At 31.2% G+C, this 18,339-nt stretch overlaps 2 protein-coding genes across 3 annotated transcripts; one reads left to right on the forward strand and one right to left on the reverse strand.

Annotated features, from left to right (window-relative positions):
• The first annotated feature begins 7,075 nt into the window (after window positions 1-7,075).
• LOC125849746 (tubby-like F-box protein 6) lies at window positions 7,076-10,460 on the forward strand. Of its 2 annotated transcripts, none has more exons than XM_049529719.1 (6): window positions 7,076-7,761; window positions 8,418-8,505; window positions 8,654-8,783; window positions 8,862-9,041; window positions 9,213-9,699; window positions 10,213-10,460. In XM_049529719.1, the coding sequence occupies exons 1-5, from the start codon at window positions 7,468-7,470 to the stop codon at window positions 9,685-9,687; spliced, it is 1,167 nt and encodes a 388-aa protein (XP_049385676.1). In that variant the 5' UTR covers window positions 7,076-7,467; the 3' UTR covers window positions 9,688-9,699; window positions 10,213-10,460. The 2 variants fall into 2 exon arrangements, with proteins under 2 accessions (XP_049385676.1, XP_049385684.1); XM_049529727.1 differs by having other exon boundaries at window positions 9,216-9,699.
• A 4,580-nt stretch (window positions 10,461-15,040) lies between these two features.
• LOC125849782 (inactive beta-amylase 9) lies at window positions 15,041-18,000 on the reverse strand. Its single transcript, XM_049529758.1, has 3 exons — window positions 17,586-18,000; window positions 16,296-16,781; window positions 15,041-16,129 (listed from the first exon to the last, which is right to left on the reverse strand). Exons 1-3 carry the CDS (start codon window positions 17,832-17,834, stop codon window positions 15,260-15,262), a joined length of 1,605 nt encoding a protein of 534 aa, XP_049385715.1. The 5' UTR covers window positions 17,835-18,000; the 3' UTR covers window positions 15,041-15,259.
• Between the last annotated feature and the right edge of the window lie 339 nt (window positions 18,001-18,339).

Genomic DNA, 18,339 nt, shown 5'->3' on the forward strand with positions numbered 1-18,339 from the left:
TACTAGGGACAATTCTATGGCTCAATTCGGTTTGATCAATTAATTAATTCGGAGTTTAAATATTTGTTTAACCCATTCGATACACCAATTACACACACTAATACTAACCTATCTGAAAACCTAAAAAGATCTTTCTTTTTAGGGTTTCTTTTTTGTTGTTTTCTATCATTTGTGGCCTGACTTTCCTTCAGGAGTTTTACGGCTTACACACCATTTTGGGGTTCTTGAGATATGTGTCATCATGACCTCGACATTTGAATCCTGACAAATTTTTTTCATCTAATTTAATATTATTTTATCCCATTTCTCTCAAATTGAATAAATTAGTTTCAAACTTGTAATTTTGAGATTGAAAATTCAAAATAACTTTGATCAGAAATCGAATGACCTTTTAGAATTAAAAGAGAAGATAAGTGGGGCAACATACGGGCCATAGGCCATAGGCATCTTCTTCCGTGCGCTGCGAATTCAATTCCCTTTCATGGGACCATACGCGGTTAAGTCTTGTGGACTCATTCCCATCATCCTCAACCAACTTGTTCCCTTCTTTTTTAAAAAAATAATTACAAATTGACCCAATTTGCTTCACTTTAGGTGTTCAATAAATAGTTAAATACTACCTTTGATTTAGGTATAAAAAAATTGACAAGTTTAAGAGACTGTTTATATTTTCGATCTTTAAAATGAATATAAGAAAATAGTTAAAGAAAGGGATGATGTAAATAAGAAAAATAATAACAACATACTCAGTGAAATTTTATAAGAGGGTCAAGTGTGTGCAAATTTTCTCACTATCTCATGAAGGTAGATAGACAGTTATTTCTGAAAGACGCTCACATCGAGTACACCTAATCCAAATACAAAAAAGAAACATATAAAAAATATAGCAACTAACGTAAATAATATGGAGTAGACTAAAATAAAGTGGTGCGACTTAAATCATACAGAATAGTAAATGATGAATAATATAATATTGATTTGCAGAGATAGGGAATTAAAAGAAGTATGAAATGTTTAGTTATTTGACATCAATATTGAGATCATAACATTAAAATTCAAATTATTATTGTTGTATTCTACAAAATCATGACTTTAATTATCAAGTTCGAATCTATTATTATTTGTAAAGTTGTGATATTTTCTATGTAAAGCAATTGGAAGTTAGTCTTTAAATACAACCTTTTAAAAGAGAGAAATTGATGTAAAATTTGTAATATATATATATATATATATATATATATATATAAGTGAAATTATTTCTATGGATTATTTTGAAATGATCAGTAGCTCAGCAACCTCATTGACGGTTTTGACCATTTTAATATATTTAATTATAGATAGTTTTAGAACAAATACAGCTAATAATTTGGTCTTTAGGGTTACACTATTGACCACTTTAATATATTCAAATTCTCACCAAATATTCTTTTTTAATAATTTTGTTATGCTTATTTGATATTTTTTTTTATGTGTGTCGGATCACATGTTCACATAGACAACGGGCAGCCACATGGACTTTTTTTTTTCTTTCACACATTAGATAACTTATAATAAGAGAAAATACATAATTACCCCAATTAAACTTATAGCCTTTTTTGAAATAGACACCTAAAGTTTGCGGGGGTCTTATTACCTTATTCAACTATTTCCAACAATTTTAAATACACTACTTTTATAATATTTGTTATCTCATGACCAGTGCGTGTGTTTCACCCCCAAATAAAATAATATTTTTTATTTTTCTTACCCACTCACATTTTAACCCTTAAACCTTTTTAAAAAAATCATCGCTCATCTTTCCCAATTCCTTTTTTCAGTTCATTCGATTTACTTCACTTCAAAATATTTTTTTTTCTGAATTTCTTTGTAGATATATATTTATGTAAGTTTTGTGTGTTATTTTTCAGTATTTTTGTTATTTATTTGGTGTTTGATTTCAATTTTTTTTCTTCAAAAATTAGTTTAATACTTTTTAGCTTTGTGGGTATTCCCAAATCAAGACTAGCTTTGAGTTCTATAAGTGAATTTCACTTTTTTTTGAATTTGTTCGAGTAGATTCTTTGATACTTTTGATTTGGGGAAACTATATGAACGGAAATGGGTTCAAATTTCTTTGTTGAAAGGTAAATTAGGTGCTAAATTGATCAAGTATTATGTCGTTGTTAAGTAGATTCTTCTAATAAAAAGCCTTAAGATGGATTGCTAGAACTTGATGAGTATACAATAAAAAAAATCGCTTCGCATAGTAAAGAACCAACTTTTGCGGTTGAGAAAAGCTCTCAACAACCATTAATGGTGGTTTGGGGAAGAAGAAACGCGGGCCTCTTTTCACTTTGGTTTAACAATGTCATGTGTCAGTTTTCCATTGGTTTGGGGCTGTAATTTTACTCTTTTATGCGTTTTTCTAGTGTGAAATTACAGTTGCTGTGAAAATGGGTCAAAATGATATATTTATTGTCGATTTAAATGGTTTCATGAGATAATAAGACCTCTGCAAACTTAAGGTGTCTTCTTCAAAAAATGATCTAAATTTGATGGGGTAATTATGTATTTTCTCCTTGTAATAATTAAGAACATGATGTAATAAATTATTTTGTTTATTATTTTTAAGAGGTATGTCTAATTAAATAAGAAAATAAAATATAATAGAATTTTTTATTCAGATTTTTGTGACAGGAAAGAAAAGTTGTTCACAATACTTCATTCGTTCATTTTTATTTATTCATTTTGAATTTTGCATGTGTCTTGAAATGTAATGAGATGAGTATTCTATCACAATTACATACTTTATTGTGTTTATTTACTTGTTAAATATTTTCTAATTTGATTTCTCTTTCAAATGTCAAATAAAAAATTAAAGGATAATTTTTTTACCTATTATATCCTCAGTTTATTAATATTGAGTTAATGTCTTTGAAAAATGTAGTGAGTAAATATATTTGAGACTCTATCAATTAATACGGGTAGACTAATAAATTCACTATATAATTAATTATTTTTCTAATAAGTGTGTCAAGTCAAAATTTGTCAAATAAAAAAAGAAAGGAATATTAATTAATATTTATATAATTTTAAATTTTGAAAAATGAAATAAATAATTAATGATATAAGGATAAAACATGAAAAAAAATATGTTTTTTCTCTTAATATATTGATAATGACAAGTAAAAGTCATGAAAATATATTTTTAAATATTGAATAAGTAAAATTGTTTTCATTTGATATATAAAAATGGGAAACAAATTTAAATCAATTATCGATGTCACACCTTAGAAATATGTCATTTTCTCAAACCTTATGTAAATATAAAATATCTCATTCACAAACTATTTTTTAAATTAATTTTTTCTCTAACATTATTTGAGAATTGAGATGGATGATTTATCATGTGACAAGAAAAGGGTGGAATCCAGAATATAAGGACCTACTCAACTAATTTTCTACATGAATTTAGACATGATTTTTTTTTCCAAAAATATTTTTAGAAGTTGTATGAAAATATAAATAATATGTCTAGCTGTTAAGAAACTAAAACATAATAAATATTAAGAGTTGGCTGCATTTATAAGATAAGGTAGCGTGTAATTTTCAGTGAACTAACTTATGTTTATTAAAATTAAATTAATTAAAACAAATATAGTAGGTACGATTTTAATCTAAAATCTAAGAATGTTATATACGCCACAATATATTATCAATGTCATATCCATATTATTTATAATTCATAATTATACAAAGACTTTTCTTAATAGTTAACGTTATCTTTGACCAAAGAAAAAAAAGAAGTTAACGTTATCTAAAATTGATTTTCAACATTTAATTTATTTTGTTTTACTTGATTACCAATATACCACTAAAAAAATGAATGGAGTGTTTAAATTGTGTAGGTAGATTTTAATTTTTTAAAATAATGTTTTTAGAGTACTTTAGCGTATAGTATTTGTACATTAAGATGCAAAACTTCTTATGGATAATTAATAAGTAGTTTTACGTAAACCTAAAGTTTTTGTCTTTCACTATTATTAATTGTTTTCTCTGAATTTTGTTACTTTTATTTTGCTTTTCATTCTATTTTATTTGAAAAGTTCTTTGAGGTTTATCGCTTCAATAAAATCATGAATTCATTATTGATGGATGTCCACTTAACTCGGTCATAGAACTCTGCTCCGTTCTTAAGTTGTGTTTACATATGCTTTAACACTAGTAAAATAGTTAAGTTTTGCGAGAAATAATTTTCTTATTTTTTTATTTTAAAAGAAAAGACTAGAACTAGTTTTTCAAAACTCAAAAAATTAGTTTCAAGTAGGAATAAAATATTGGTTGTAACGCATAATCAACCACAATAGCATATTTAGTATAATCTCATAAAATGGAATCAAGAGAGGAGTGTACATAGATCTTACACTTATTTTTAGAGGTAGACCCTCTTTTAGATGATAGGTGTATCAAGCATCACTTCCACATCAGCTTCATGTGTTACGCCACTGAACTTGCATTCCAAATATTTTGTATTGATTCTGCTTAACATGAACCCTTTAGACTTCATGCTCTATCTCCAAACCTCAAGCTTGGCATTAACTTCACCATGAGTCTCGTCAATTAGAACTATGTCATCTGCAAATAACATAAACCATAACACTTCACATTGAAATTATCGCGTTAACGTATCCATCGATTATAAGGCAAATAAAAAGAGATTAAGGACTATTGGTGTAATATACCACAAATATATTAAATTACAGTTGAACATAAAATGAATAAATAAATCTTTAGAATGAGATGCGGATATCTTGCTCTCTTTTTATACAGTGAATATAGTTGAAGACTTAAAATATTTTCTTTATCTCAACTCTCTTTCACTATATTAATCTTAATATAAACACAATACAATACTACTCATCTTTTTCACTCTATATTTTCTTGTACATCTCTTGTTATTTACAACACAAAGGAAGACCGCTATTTATAGGTGATGAATTATTCCTTTCAATGAATAGGAAGATAATAGGTAGTAAATTGAATCAGTGAATGACCTATATGTTACATAGGTTACAAGAATAAAGAGGTAGGATCAATAATGAGTGAAATGAAGAGTTGGTGGTCACAAAAATTACTACAACTAATGACCACATTCTTCCACTCAAATATAAGTCTCCTCTAATGATCCTTACCCAAGTTTTGACTACCTCATAAACATTCTTGATCACCTTAATGTAGGTCACATATATACGTTTCTGATCTTCAAGCATCTCCACATAACTACCTTGAGAATTTTGTCATGGATTTTTTTCAAGTCGAATAAAGAGTATTCAGTCAGTCTTCTTACGAGATAAATAAATGACTTATGTAGATGAGTGTTTCGACCTTAATTCAAATTATTTCTCGAAAAATAGTCATATCCCTCCTCACCCACATCTTCATCACTTTTTTTTTTTAAATCTTTATAGTGTGGCTTAACAACTTGATATTACTACCATTATTATAATTCTATAATTATGAATGTCACTCTTATTCATATACAATAAAATCATTGTACCTCATCTCCAATCTTCAGACATCTTCATCATCTTAAAAATGATATTGAACAACTCAGTCAACTAGCTTTATATACCTACTTTTTTGCGCTCTTTCAAACTTCCATCAAAATCTCATCTAACCTCCTTTAACTCTTATATATGCCTACCATACTCATAATTAATCACATTACTTCTTCAAATACTCTAAATCCCCCATCATAATAGTCCTTAATTAATTAGACTTCTTACATTCTATTTTACATAAAATGCTACTTAATCGGGCAGTTGGTTTAAAATGTTAATTTAATATCATATTCGTAGTGATAAAAAAATAATTGTTGTCAAAATCCAATTAAATTAGTTTATCAAACTTCAGAACTTATAATATTTTATAAATATTTATTTTTCAACTTCAATTTAGTTTAATTTAAAATTTCTACTCCACCCAATCCATTTTACACATCCTTTAATAAATTAACTAAATCATCATTATTTTTTCTTTGATCTCAATTTAATAATAATTACCTTCTTTTTCACCGCATTAATTTTTTTTATCCATTTATTGAATATGATAACAATGAAATTGGCCTCTTTTTCGCCGCATTAATTTTTTTTTATCGATTTACTGAGTGTAGGTAACAATGAAATTAGCCTTTTTCTTCGCCACATTAATTTTTTTTTATCCATTTATTGAGTACGGATTATAATGAAAATTAATTGTTTATTATCCATTAATCTCAAATTATACATTCTATTTTTCTTTTGTATATCTTTTAAGAAAAATATTAATTACAAGAAGTTTTCATTATTATATCCTTATTTTTTTCCTTAAAATATAATATCTTTAAATTAAATATTTACTCTATTTATATATCATCACTTTATAACTAATATATTTATATTCTTAAAGAAACAATTACTACTAAGAATTTAAAAAAAGCTAACTAAATATTAAACTTCAATTACAAAATAATTTGAAATACTTACTTTTAAAAAATATAATAAATGAATTAATATTTTAAATAATACTCCATCCATTTACTTTTAATTGTCATGGTTTCATTTTTTTAAAGTCAAACTATAAGAACTCTGACTAACATTTTATGATAGTAATTTTTCATCATACTGATATGCAAAAAATTACAATTTATAGTACTTTTCGTATAATTTTTAAAATATCTAATTTTTTCATTTAAGATATCATATTAATGTAATCTAATTTAATTTTGAAAATTAATTAAATTAACTTTCAAAAAGTGTAAGATGACAACTAAAAATGAACGAAGGGAGTAACTATTTTTAGTAAGTGATAATGAATATCCATTTAAATGAAGGAATTACAGATTTAAACCCTAAATAATACAGTATATTTTATTTTATTTTAATAGTCACACATCATTATTCTTAAGACTTATTAAATTTCTGAATCTTCATGGCTTATTAAATACTCTAGTAATAATAGGAAGATGGGGTAGGCCCCTTAACTCAATGATTCACTTATCCATTCATTACTAGTTACTAGTACTAGCTAGCACTCTCTTTCCATAGCTATCCCTTTTCATCACTATTTATCCTTTTCATATTCTCTTTACACATCTTCAAATATTTTTTCCATTTTCACCTTTCATGTTACTACCTTTTTTTATCCTCCATAACAATCTTTATCTTCACTTTCTCTATTGTTTATGCTTCTTGATCTCATTTGAATAATCAACTTCTTGTTATCTCAGTTTGGTTTTAATGCATTGGGTGTTGAGTTTAGACATGAAAGAATGTTAAAGATTCAATCTTTTTGGTGTTTAGGGGGATTATGGATTTCAGATCTGGATTTGAGGTGCATTTTGGGTTGTGGGTGTGATTTTTATGAAATTCTGTGAGGTGGGTCTGTTTTGGTTGAGTTTATAAGCATTGTTTTGAGAAGTCAAATTTTTAGCATTTTTTGGGTTGTGAGATGAAGTGGGGATATGGGTCAAAGTCAAGGTGTCGCCAGAGTTCAGTGGTGGCTGTGGCGGAGGAAACAGAGGGGATTGATGAAGGGCTTGTGGAGAGCTGTTGGGCTAATTTGCCTTTAGAGTTATTGAGAGAGGTTCTTATGAGGATTGAAGATACAGAATCTAAATGGCCTTTGAGGAAAAGTGTTGTAGCTTGTTCTGGAGTGTGTAGGAGCTGGAGGGAGATTATGAAGGAGTTGGTGAAGACTCCTGAAGTTTCTGGCAAGTTAACTTTCCCAATTTCTGTCAAGCAGGTAAAGAAAGATTCCCCTCTTCCAATTGTTAGTTCTGTTGTTTTTCTTTGGGATTTGCTTTCAGGATTTGAGGTGGTATCACTTTACAAGTACTTAATTTGTTGCTTATGGTGTTGATTTGATTTGGAGTTTTCTTGTTTATTTAAGTGGTTGTGTTTTATAACTTCTTGTTTCTTTGCCTTAAATTGAGATTGAATTGAAGTTCAAGATTAGCTTTGGCTTAAGTTGAGATTGAATTGAAGTTCAAGATTGGCTTTTGCTTAAGTTGAGCTTGAATTGAGGATGTGGAAAACATTGAAATGATATATGTTAGGCACTAAGCCACTCTTTGGTTCATTTTCCATATTTTTGGTGGCATCTATTCTGTCTTCTTGCTGATAATATGCCTAATTACTCTTTTTTTTAACTTTCCAAACAACTCTTCCAAGTTTTGTTGTTCTGCAAATCAGATTGTTTTCGGATCCCTGGATATGAATTATACTGTCTTATTGCTGAGTAAGTTTTGAACTAAGATGGTCAGTCATCCCTTCCATGAGTGAAAAATAAGAAAGCAGTAAAAAATTGTGAAGTTCCTCATAAGAAGTAACATATCCATTATGAAGTTCATTACTTATCTCTGTTTCATGTATTCTTAGTAGTATTCCCTATTTTTGCAGCCTGGTCCACGAGACACACTCCTTCAGTGCTTTATAAAGCGAAACCAGACAACACAGACATATCATCTATACCTTAGTTTGACTCAAGGTGAGCATTTGTTTGAGAATCCAGGCCTTCATTTTATCTTTTTAAACGAGGGGTTGTGTGGAGGGAAGTGTGCTGTTATGTTAAGTTTCAATGCATCCTCAAGTTTGGAATCATCTTACACTTTTAATTTATCTGTTTATTGTGGCAGCATTGGCTGATGATGGCAAGTTTCTTCTTGCTGCTCGGAAGTACAGGAAGGCCACCTGCACTGACTACACTATATCACTAGATGCAAATGAAATGTCAAAGGGAGGTGGCACTTGTATCGGGAAATTAAGGTATGGCTTGCTTATTATTGACGGGGTGAGTAGTAAAGCTTAGATTGTGTTTAAAGAGTCTCTTTCTTGTTTGGCTAGATCAAATTTCCTTGGAACCAAGTTTACTGCATATGATTCTATTCTTCCTTACGCTGGAGCCAAGCTGGTGAAGAGCCGTTCCACTAGGCTTGTGGGCTCAAAACAAATGAATCCTAGAGTGCCTGCTGGAAACTATGAAGTTGCTCATATTTCATACGAGTTGAATGTACTTGGAGCCAGGTGAGGCTTTACTTTTCTTGCAAAAGTTTGGAGGACTAAATTTTTCTTGATACATGAATTCTCTTTCTCGAAAAATACAAAAGGGCTCTTCTAGTAATGATACTAATGGTATAACACATTGGTAAGTATTAGACAGTGGATAATGATAGGTCAATCATCTTATGTAACTAGCAGGGGGCCAAGAAGAATGCATTGTGTGATGGATGCTATCCCAGCTTCTGCCATTAAACCTGGAGGTATAGCTCCCACACAGGTTGATTTCCCAATGGACAATAGTGGTTCCTCTCTTCCAATGCGATTTCTTCGATCCAAATCAAGTCGCTTGGATAAGTCTTTGTCTGGGCCTATAGAAACTCAACGAGAAGGTTCACTGGTTCTGAAAAATAAGGCTCCCAGATGGCATGAGCAGCTCCAATGTTGGTGTTTGAACTTTCATGGTCGGGTAACCGTCGCCTCGGTGAAGAACTTTCAGTTGGTGGCTTCTCCAGAGAATGGTGCGGCTGGACCAGAACATGAGAAGGTTATTTTGCAGTTCGGTAAAGTAGGGAAGGACATGTTTACAATGGATTACCGCTACCCACTATCAGCATTCCAGGCATTTGCCATATGCCTTAGCAGCTTTGACACTAAAATTGCTTGTGAATGACTTGTCTTTGAGGTTTGGCTCTATCTCTTACCTTGCAGAAGTTCAAATTCACAATCAAGCATTTTTACAAGTCTTTTCACAATTATCAAGATAACAAGGTCTTAATTGCATGTCAATCGTGTTAAAACAGTCACGGAGGGAACTTTTATCAGTTCACTCTACAACTTTGTCCTTTTATCTTAAAATCTTGTTTTTAGTTGTCTTCGAGTATCGTTTCTTCATAAGAATATTGTACTTGATGCTTATTAACTCTTTGAGCTGGTCATGCAATTAGTTAATTACCAGTAATTGTGGTGTAATGTTCTCTTTTAAGCTTGCATTCAATTTTTACATAAAGGGAAGAAGATGTTCGATGTTGCTGGACTTCGGTGGTTTATAACACATAATCAAAGAGATAAAAAAGGTTTACACATATGGTACACTGTTGTTTTAGAAATCCAAGTATCATAGCATGTCAAAGAATGTGTTGTTACCTTCAATATGTTCTTCTGGTTTCTAAATTTCATGTTTGCATTTGTTCAACAGTGCTAGCGGCCACGGCGTGGTTGCTTGGAAGTGCAATAATTCCAGTGTTTGAATGTGAAGAGCACAAGAATGGTGCAAATGCAGAATAAAATGCCAAAGTTGATAATCATTATTTCTTGTATGTTTTCTCAAGGACCACACCAAAAAGGAGGATACAGAAACTAAAGAACCAAAAGAATGTTGTTGCAGCTAAAGATTAGAAAGAAAAAAAATATATATTATGATCCTCTTTAGACATATTTTGTACATTTTGTTTTTCTGTGTATAGAATTTACTTAAATCACCTTTTTCTTTGAAAAAACTTTAATGCTGCTCTTGCCTTTGAAATATTATGATATTTGTGTTTATCATAATTTTCTGCTTGAAAACATGGATGTCAATTTTTAACATTGTATGTTGTAGGCGCAAATCGGCGTGAATTATTAGTTTCATTTTTGAACTATTAACAACTTTAAAAGCACCCCTTTACATAACTAATTGAATTTAAATACACCTTGGAGGCTCTGATCTTGCAATATGAATGAAATACATTCCTAAATTCTCACCAATTTTAGAGATATTTTCATTAACACTTCTCTTGACTTTTTATTTTAAAAGGACAAATATACTTTTGAACTATCGTAAATGGTATGCAGATATCTTCCGTCATATTTTTGAGACATTGGTGCCCCTGCCGTCCAAAAACTAGAGTATATATGCCCTTCATTTAACGGAAGACTAAATAGGGACACGTGGCGCAATCTTATCTGCCAATAAATGTCAGATCGGTGGATAAGATTTTGACACATGTATGTCTGTTAGTATAAAGGGTGTATATGCTCTAGTTTTTGGACGGTAGGGGCACCAATGTCCCAAAAGTATGACATAGGGTATTTACATACCATTTACGATAGTTTGGGGGTATATTTGTCCTTTTTCCCTTTATTTAATAGTCACATGCTTCTATAAGAGTTTGAAACCACTTGCTATGTCATGTGGCAGATCGAAATTGTATCTAAGTTAGTTAGTTAAGTAGAGAGGTACTTTTAAGGTTGTCGACGAAACTAACAATTTATGCCAAGCTCATACATATTCTCAATACTTCTCAATAAAACTATTAAAAAGATGTTGTCAAAATGTGAATAATTAACCAACTAAAATATAATATTAATAGTACGATATGATTGTGAGGATCTAAAATCAAACATCATCACAAAAATTTGAATCGATATTCATTGAATCTACTATAATTGATTTTCAAGAAGCATTATATCGTTGGCATTTGAATAATTAAGCAAAATAGATAAGTAGACATGCTATACGTTGCCACATGTGAGATCTTCCATATTTTCAAGATTTCTCGTTTGTCCTACTATATATATACACATATTATCGATATCTAGAGTCACTTAAATTTACGTTTATTGTATGTATCGTTAAAATAAATTAAAGGAGACTCTTTCCAATATTACTTCTTCCATTTTAATTTACGTGGTGCCGTGTGTTTAGAAATAATTTTATTAAAGAGATAAATCAAAATCATAAAATTATTCTAAAATATAAAAGTTTGATATTTTTCTTTTTAACACAATTTTTTTTAAAAAAAATTACCAATTGAGAAAATATTGTATGATCGTTTCTTGCTTGGTGGGGTTGTGTTATTAAAAACTTGGGCCCAAACTTGAGTCTTTATTAGGGGGAGACGTATCACTTAGAGCGACTTTCACATATAGCAAACACAAAATTCATATTTGTATGTTATATCAAAATTTGCATAATTGCGCTCCATAGCAAACATAAATATGTATATTTCGCTATACATATACAAAAGAAAGCAATTGTATAATCTGTTTTGGTATACATATATAAAAAGATCAATTGTATAAAGTGAGAGAGGCGAGTGAGCGAGCGATATCTGAAAGAGTGGCGAGCGAGATCTGGGAGAGGTGAGAGAGGGGAACGAAAATATATGTATATATACAATTTTCACGCATTTTATACATTTGCGCTTTTGTATAAAGTGAGAGAGGCGAGTGAGAGAGCGAGATCTGCGAGAGTGGCGAGCGAGATCTAGGAGAGGGGAGAGAGGGGAACGAAAATATATGTATATATACAATTTTCTCTCGCTTTCTACAAACACAAACGCATTTTATACAATTTGCAGTTTTTGTATAAAGTGAGAAAGGCGAGTGAGAAAGCGAGATCTGGGAGAGTGGCGAGCAAGATCTGGGAGAGGGGAACGAAAATATATGTATATATACAATTTTCTCATGCTTTATACAAACACAAATGCACTTTATACACTTGCGTTTGTATAAAAAACGAGAGAGGCGAGGGAGAGAAAGAGAATGGCGAGCGAGATTCACCAGGAGAGAGGTGAAATAACAACAGTTTGCTATGAGGTACAATTAAATCAAACTATATTTATAGCATTTAATTTGAATTAATAGTTTGCTATTATATACAATTTTCCCTATCATTTATGTAAGGAAAAAAAAAAGGAAAAATTACAGAAATCCCACCTTTTAGTTTACTTATTACCATTATCCCCAATAAGTTTTACAAATTTCTAAAATCCCTCATTTTCGCGCATCAGATTAGTGTATCTCGAGCATCAGATTAATGTATCAAAGCTTATATTATTGTATCTTGCGCATCAGATTAGTGTATCAGGTATACAATGTAATGTATCTTACTTAACGATTAATGTATCTCGCGCATCAGATTAATGTATCAACGCTTATATTATTGTATCCGTTTGAGGGTTTTCTGTAATTATAAACTTTTAATGGATAGATTGTAATTTTGCCTAAAATGTATGTGATTTCTGTAATTTGTACATGACAATTGACAAAGTTTGAAAGCAATTCAATTTAAATCATATAACATGATTTGAAGAAATAATATCAGTCTATTTATATTTGATCCACAAGAAAATATTCACTCATTTTATAAAAATTAGGAGGTAGAACAAAAACTTTTCCTATTATTTCCCCCTCTTCCCGAGTAAAAGCTACCGCGCAATGACTGAAAAAATCATTGATTAGCTTCTTTCTTCATGCATGCTATAGATTTTCATGGCTTGATGAGTTAAACAAATTACTTTAATCTCATAGACAAGAAGTTACGAGTTTTATATATTTTTATACATATTTAATGAATTTCTATTTACTTCCCTATACTATGAAAAATCAAAACTTGTGTTCTTCAATGGCTTAGCCTATTAATGGTGAATTTTAATTGATTTGATATTTGCTTAGAAAATATTGAAGGTAATAGAAGAAGAAAAAAGAGTACAAAATCTAATTTGTAACAAAGAAAGACTTCTTAAATATTAAAAGTATGTAATATGTTAGAACTTTGAAATAAACATCAAGATTCATTTATTAAGTTACGTAACGAAGGTACTTTGTATTATACATCAAGATGCTTTACTTAAAACTATTATTTTATATAAGAAGATATAATTGAAATGAGAAGTATTTACCTACTCAAATATTAGTAATTGTATGATATGATTGTGAGGATCTAAAATCAAACATCAGCCTAGAAATTTGTATTGATATCTATTACAGTTTAGTTGTGCAGACTCTTCATTTTTAATGTCATGCCATATTCGTATCAAATTCTTCAAAATACATTAATTTTCAAGAATTCAATATGTATTTGTTGACATTTTGAAGAATCCGAACACATATGATACAATTGGTTTTCTTCTAGCGTTGATATTATTTGAATAAGCAATTGATAAGTAGACACGTTATATGTTGCCAAATGTAAGATGTTTCCATGTTTTCAAGGTTTTTCATTCAATTATTTATGATACTATGTATGTTATGGCCGGTGGCCGCTGCCACTTAAACCGACTTTCTTGTTTCTACGGGCCCATTTGAATCACGGACTAAATTATTCAAGAATTATAATCCTTGAATTAAATTATCCCATCTAGGAGGGAGAATAAAATAATATCAAGTTGGATAGGATAATGTGTGATATTCAGGATTAAGTTTGAGACTAAATTTATAGTTAAGGATAGAGCCGATATAGCAAACAAATTATAATTTTAATCGCAAACATAATTTTGAAATATCTCACTTTATCTGATCTTTTCTTTCCTGGGTGTGGATGAGACAAAGAAAAGTCTTCCGCTTTTTTGATGATAGCTATAAGAAAGAATACCTATCATAAGGTAAATAGGAGTTCCCGGCTTAAGCGAAATGATACCGACTGAAGGTAAGTAAATTTTTTAGTTTAGGAAAGGAATCCACTCTAAAAGCTAGTCTTCTTTTATCCAAAGAAGTCGTGGTAGTTCAACCAGATGTATGAGTTTCTTGCTTCGTGGAGTTGTGTTATGGAAAACATGGACCCATACGCTTTGTCTTTATATGTAAGAAAAATCAAAGATGATAAGATATGTAATTGTTCCTTTTTGAGTACATGACAAAGTTTGTTGGAAAGCAATTCATTTTAAAATATACAACATGATTTCAAGAAATTCTATTTCACACTAATTATGTGTTCTATCAATACTCCAAATTGTGGACAATAGAAAAAGCTTTACACCAAAACTTGTGAAAAAAAGGATACACTGATTGCATTTATTCAATGAACTTTAAACTTGTGTTCAATTAATGGATCAACGATATTAACTATAACATCGTATAGATATCAATCAATGAAATGTGTGAAAATTAAGGAAGTCGAAATATCTAATAAAATTATCGAAGTGTGCACAAATTGATTCATACAGCTTAAAATAGTGAGAGCGGCCGGGAGAGTTGTTGGTTCCATACATGCAATGTTTAACTAAGAGAAGAGAATTGCAAGTTACTCAAAAAGGCCAAAGAAATGCAACCAAAGAACAAATATATTTGAAAGCTATCTTCATAATTCAAGCCAACAAACTTTCTCATACTATAACAATACATATATATATATATATATATATATATATATATATATATAACAGAAAAACTGAATGATTGCAACTTTCAGCTACTACCTATTCATTACTATAGGGAAATTACGGTTTCTAAGATGATTACCAATATGTACATAGAATCTGAATCTAAGCTGCTTGCATCTGGAGATGATTACTGGCAACACGTTCTTCTTGTTTTGTTGGTTGATCATCCGAATCCAGTTCTGGTTGATTAAGGCTCCGAACGAATTGAGTGAATGCAGGGAAATGTTCAGGAGAAAAGAAGTCAGCACCCATTCTTTGATATGTGAACAAGCTCATTTCCTTTTCACTTGACAACTTCTTCTTTATCTGTTCGAAACCATTTGGTGCATTTGCAACCATTGAGTTTTGCCCCAAGATTTCCACTCCGTGCTTTCTGCAACATGATGTAATTTGAGCAACCAACAACTCTGGGCTCGAGAGAGATTTGTTTGGCTGGAGATTGTCCGAGAGATCCATCCCAGGCAAGATAATTTGGCACGAATGCTTTGCAAACATCTCAACCACTTCTACATAACCATCTCTGTTGGCTGTGTTATAGAAACCGGCTGTTAGCTCGCTAGGATGGGATCGGGTTTTATACCAAGAATGCACAAGGGGAACTTTGCCACAAATGGAGATTGGAACGTCATGGAATGTTTCAGAAGCAAGCGAAAGAAGTCGGCTTCCATGTGAAATGAGCTGCTCCGAGTACCAAGAAAGGAAAAAGTTACCATAAGTTGTCTCCCAAGATCCTTCATTCTCCTTGAAGAAGGTACTTGTCATGGGTGGTTGATCATAACCAGGGGCATCGTGCGGACCACCCAATCCCCACAGAGGATTACCGTTGCTTTCGGCATACTGTTTGAGAGAACTCATCATGTATTTATCATAACACTGAAACTCACCAGCTCCTTGATGATTGTTCATTTTGGATGGATTGTGATGAGAAGGATAGCGAAGCTCGCCTTCTGGTCCTAGACCAACAGAAATGCCCTGAAAGATGACACAATGTACTAATGAGTTTAACTTTATACATTGAAAGATAACTACCATTAGATTAGATTGGTGCCAAAATACATTACAACCAGTGGATATAAAGTTAAATCCAATGCAACCAGAATGCCCAAAAGGCTTGAAAGTTAAACTAAACAATTCATACCGTGATTGTGGAGCCCATGAACGGTGAAAATGCAGTCTTGAAGCTCTCACAGAACTCTTTGTAGACTTGAACCGGAGTCTTTCCATCAAGGACAGGAACATCGGTAGCAGCAAACGAAAGAGAATCTTTATAGTGTTGTCCTGATTGGTCCTTAAAGAAGATACTAGGATCAGATTCACCAATCTGAGAAACCCATTCTGGGAGTTGAATTTTGGCTTCCTTTGATGCATGGAAGCAAAGTGACACATGAAGCTTAAGTCCCAACTTTTGGATGATTTCAGCAAGTGCAAGGTAGCCTGTCCAGTCATACTTTCCCCTGGTTTCCTTCTCAACAACTCCCCACCAGACTGGGAGTTCTATGCCATCTACACCTAGTAACTTCAATGCTTTTAATCCAACTGCAATTGCTCTAGCATGGTTTATTGTATTAGTACTTGAAACAGTATCAAGTGGCAACCCAACAAATAGTTTCACACCACCATCAGTCTGCAAGAAAATTTCCAATAGAGCAAGACATGTCAATATAGCAATAGAACAATGTTTTAATAACGCAAAAAGTGAGAAATGAAGCGCACACTCCCTTAAAGTGCATCATGAAATTTTCAAAATTAAAAGAATATCAAACACATATGAATCTAGCTAGTACTATGATAATCAAATCACAATTAACATAACCAATTTTAGCACAAATCACAATTAACATAACCAATTTTAGCATACAATAACCAATCATGCCGGTATTAATCCAACTTCTCATTGATATTCCTAATCATTGAGCTATTAAGGACATTTGAACTCAAAGGATCATTCTTCATCTAAAGTTCTAATATAAATGCAAACAGTGCGCACATCATGGTATATAACAAAATACTCCAGAATTGACTTAAGGAAACAACATAAGCTCAAGTTGCATGATTAGAATGGTAATAACATACCAATATTACAACAGTGTAATCCCACAAGTGGAGTCTGAAAAAGGTGGGATCTATCCGGACCTTACCCTTACCATCTAAGAGGTAGGGAGGTTGTTTCCGATCTAACTCGGCTCAACAATAACAACATATCAATATTATTCCAAATATTTGTACCACTAAGGATTTCAACCAAAAACATCATTTTTACTTCCTACTTCCCCTCCTATCCTACATATCAGGGGAATACTTTGTGAATGCTAATCCGTTTTTGTTTTTCACAATTAATAGATACAAACCCCCAAATTCTAAATAAAAAACAACAACATGACAAATCTCAAAACAAAATAAATAAAAACACGAAGATGTGGTAACTTACCGTCTTAGTTTCTCTGTTATTCTTCGATATGAGTGGTTCAGGTTGTGAACAAGAAGATGCTTTCAAACTAAACTTATTCAAAGACTTGGAACGCAATTTTATACACAATTTTGAACTTTTCAAAGAAGAAGAAGAGGAGGATATGTTTGAATTGAAACTCTTTGTAAAACTACAATTTCCAACTTCTTTACATACCAAATCATTCCTACCCAAATTCACCTGAGAACTTCCCATCACTGAAACCTCCATAATTTTCCTTTGAATCTGAAATTAATGATATAACTAGAAAAATTGGGCCTTTTGTCAGACAAACAAATTCTTGACAATCAGCAGAAGGGAATTTCAAGTAATTTGGTAAAATGAAGGATTTTGAGCTAAAAATTTGAAGAAATTGTACAAAGAGGAATTGAGATTCAATTGCATTTGGGACCAGTTTTTATAATAATTAAGAAAGAAGAAACCAATAGAAATAGTGCTAGATGAATCAGCCACGTGTCATCTCTACAGTTAAAAGAAAATTCAGCCGCATAATTTAACCCTTTTTAAAATATATATATATTTCATTTTCTTGTCTGAATATTCTAAAACAGTTGCATATTAGTAGCAACTTGCACAACGCTAAACACACCTACTATGTGATTATCATGTACATAGAGGATAAATATATTTATTTGTTCAATTTTATAAAAATTTAAGTACATACTAAATTCGATCAAATTCGCATGCAAACTACCAGGGGCGTAGCTACCCTATA

Source organism: Solanum stenotomum, chromosome 1 (genome assembly GCF_019186545.1).
Source record: "Solanum stenotomum isolate F172 chromosome 1, ASM1918654v1, whole genome shotgun sequence".
NCBI lineage: Eukaryota > Viridiplantae > Streptophyta > Magnoliopsida > Solanales > Solanaceae > Solanum > Solanum stenotomum.

What these genes read in the sequence shown, in the direction of transcription:
- LOC125849746 (XM_049529719.1), top strand. Translation starts at nt 7,468, where the DNA reads ATGAAGTGGGGATATGGGTCAAAGTCAAGGTGTCGCCAGAGTTCAGTG. An exon ending in TCCCAATTTCTGTCAAGCAG is followed by an intron (nt 7,762 to 8,417) that starts GTAAAGAAAGAT and finishes CTATTTTTGCAG; the next exon opens with CCTGGTCCACGAGACACACT. An exon ending in TTGAATGTACTTGGAGCCAG is followed by an intron (nt 9,042 to 9,212) that starts GTGAGGCTTTAC and finishes TTATGTAACTAG; the next exon opens with CAGGGGGCCAAGAAGAATGC.
- LOC125849782 (XM_049529758.1), bottom strand. Translation starts at nt 17,834, where the DNA reads ATGGAGGTTTCAGTGATGGGAAGTTCTCAGGTGAATTTGGGTAGGAAT. An exon ending in ATAACAGAGAAACTAAGACG is followed by an intron (nt 16,782 to 17,585) that starts GTAAGTTACCAC and finishes ATTTTCTTGCAG; the next exon opens with ACTGATGGTGGTGTGAAACT. An exon ending in TCATGGGCTCCACAATCACG is followed by an intron (nt 16,130 to 16,295) that starts GTATGAATTGTT and finishes GTCATCTTTCAG; the next exon opens with GGCATTTCTGTTGGTCTAGG.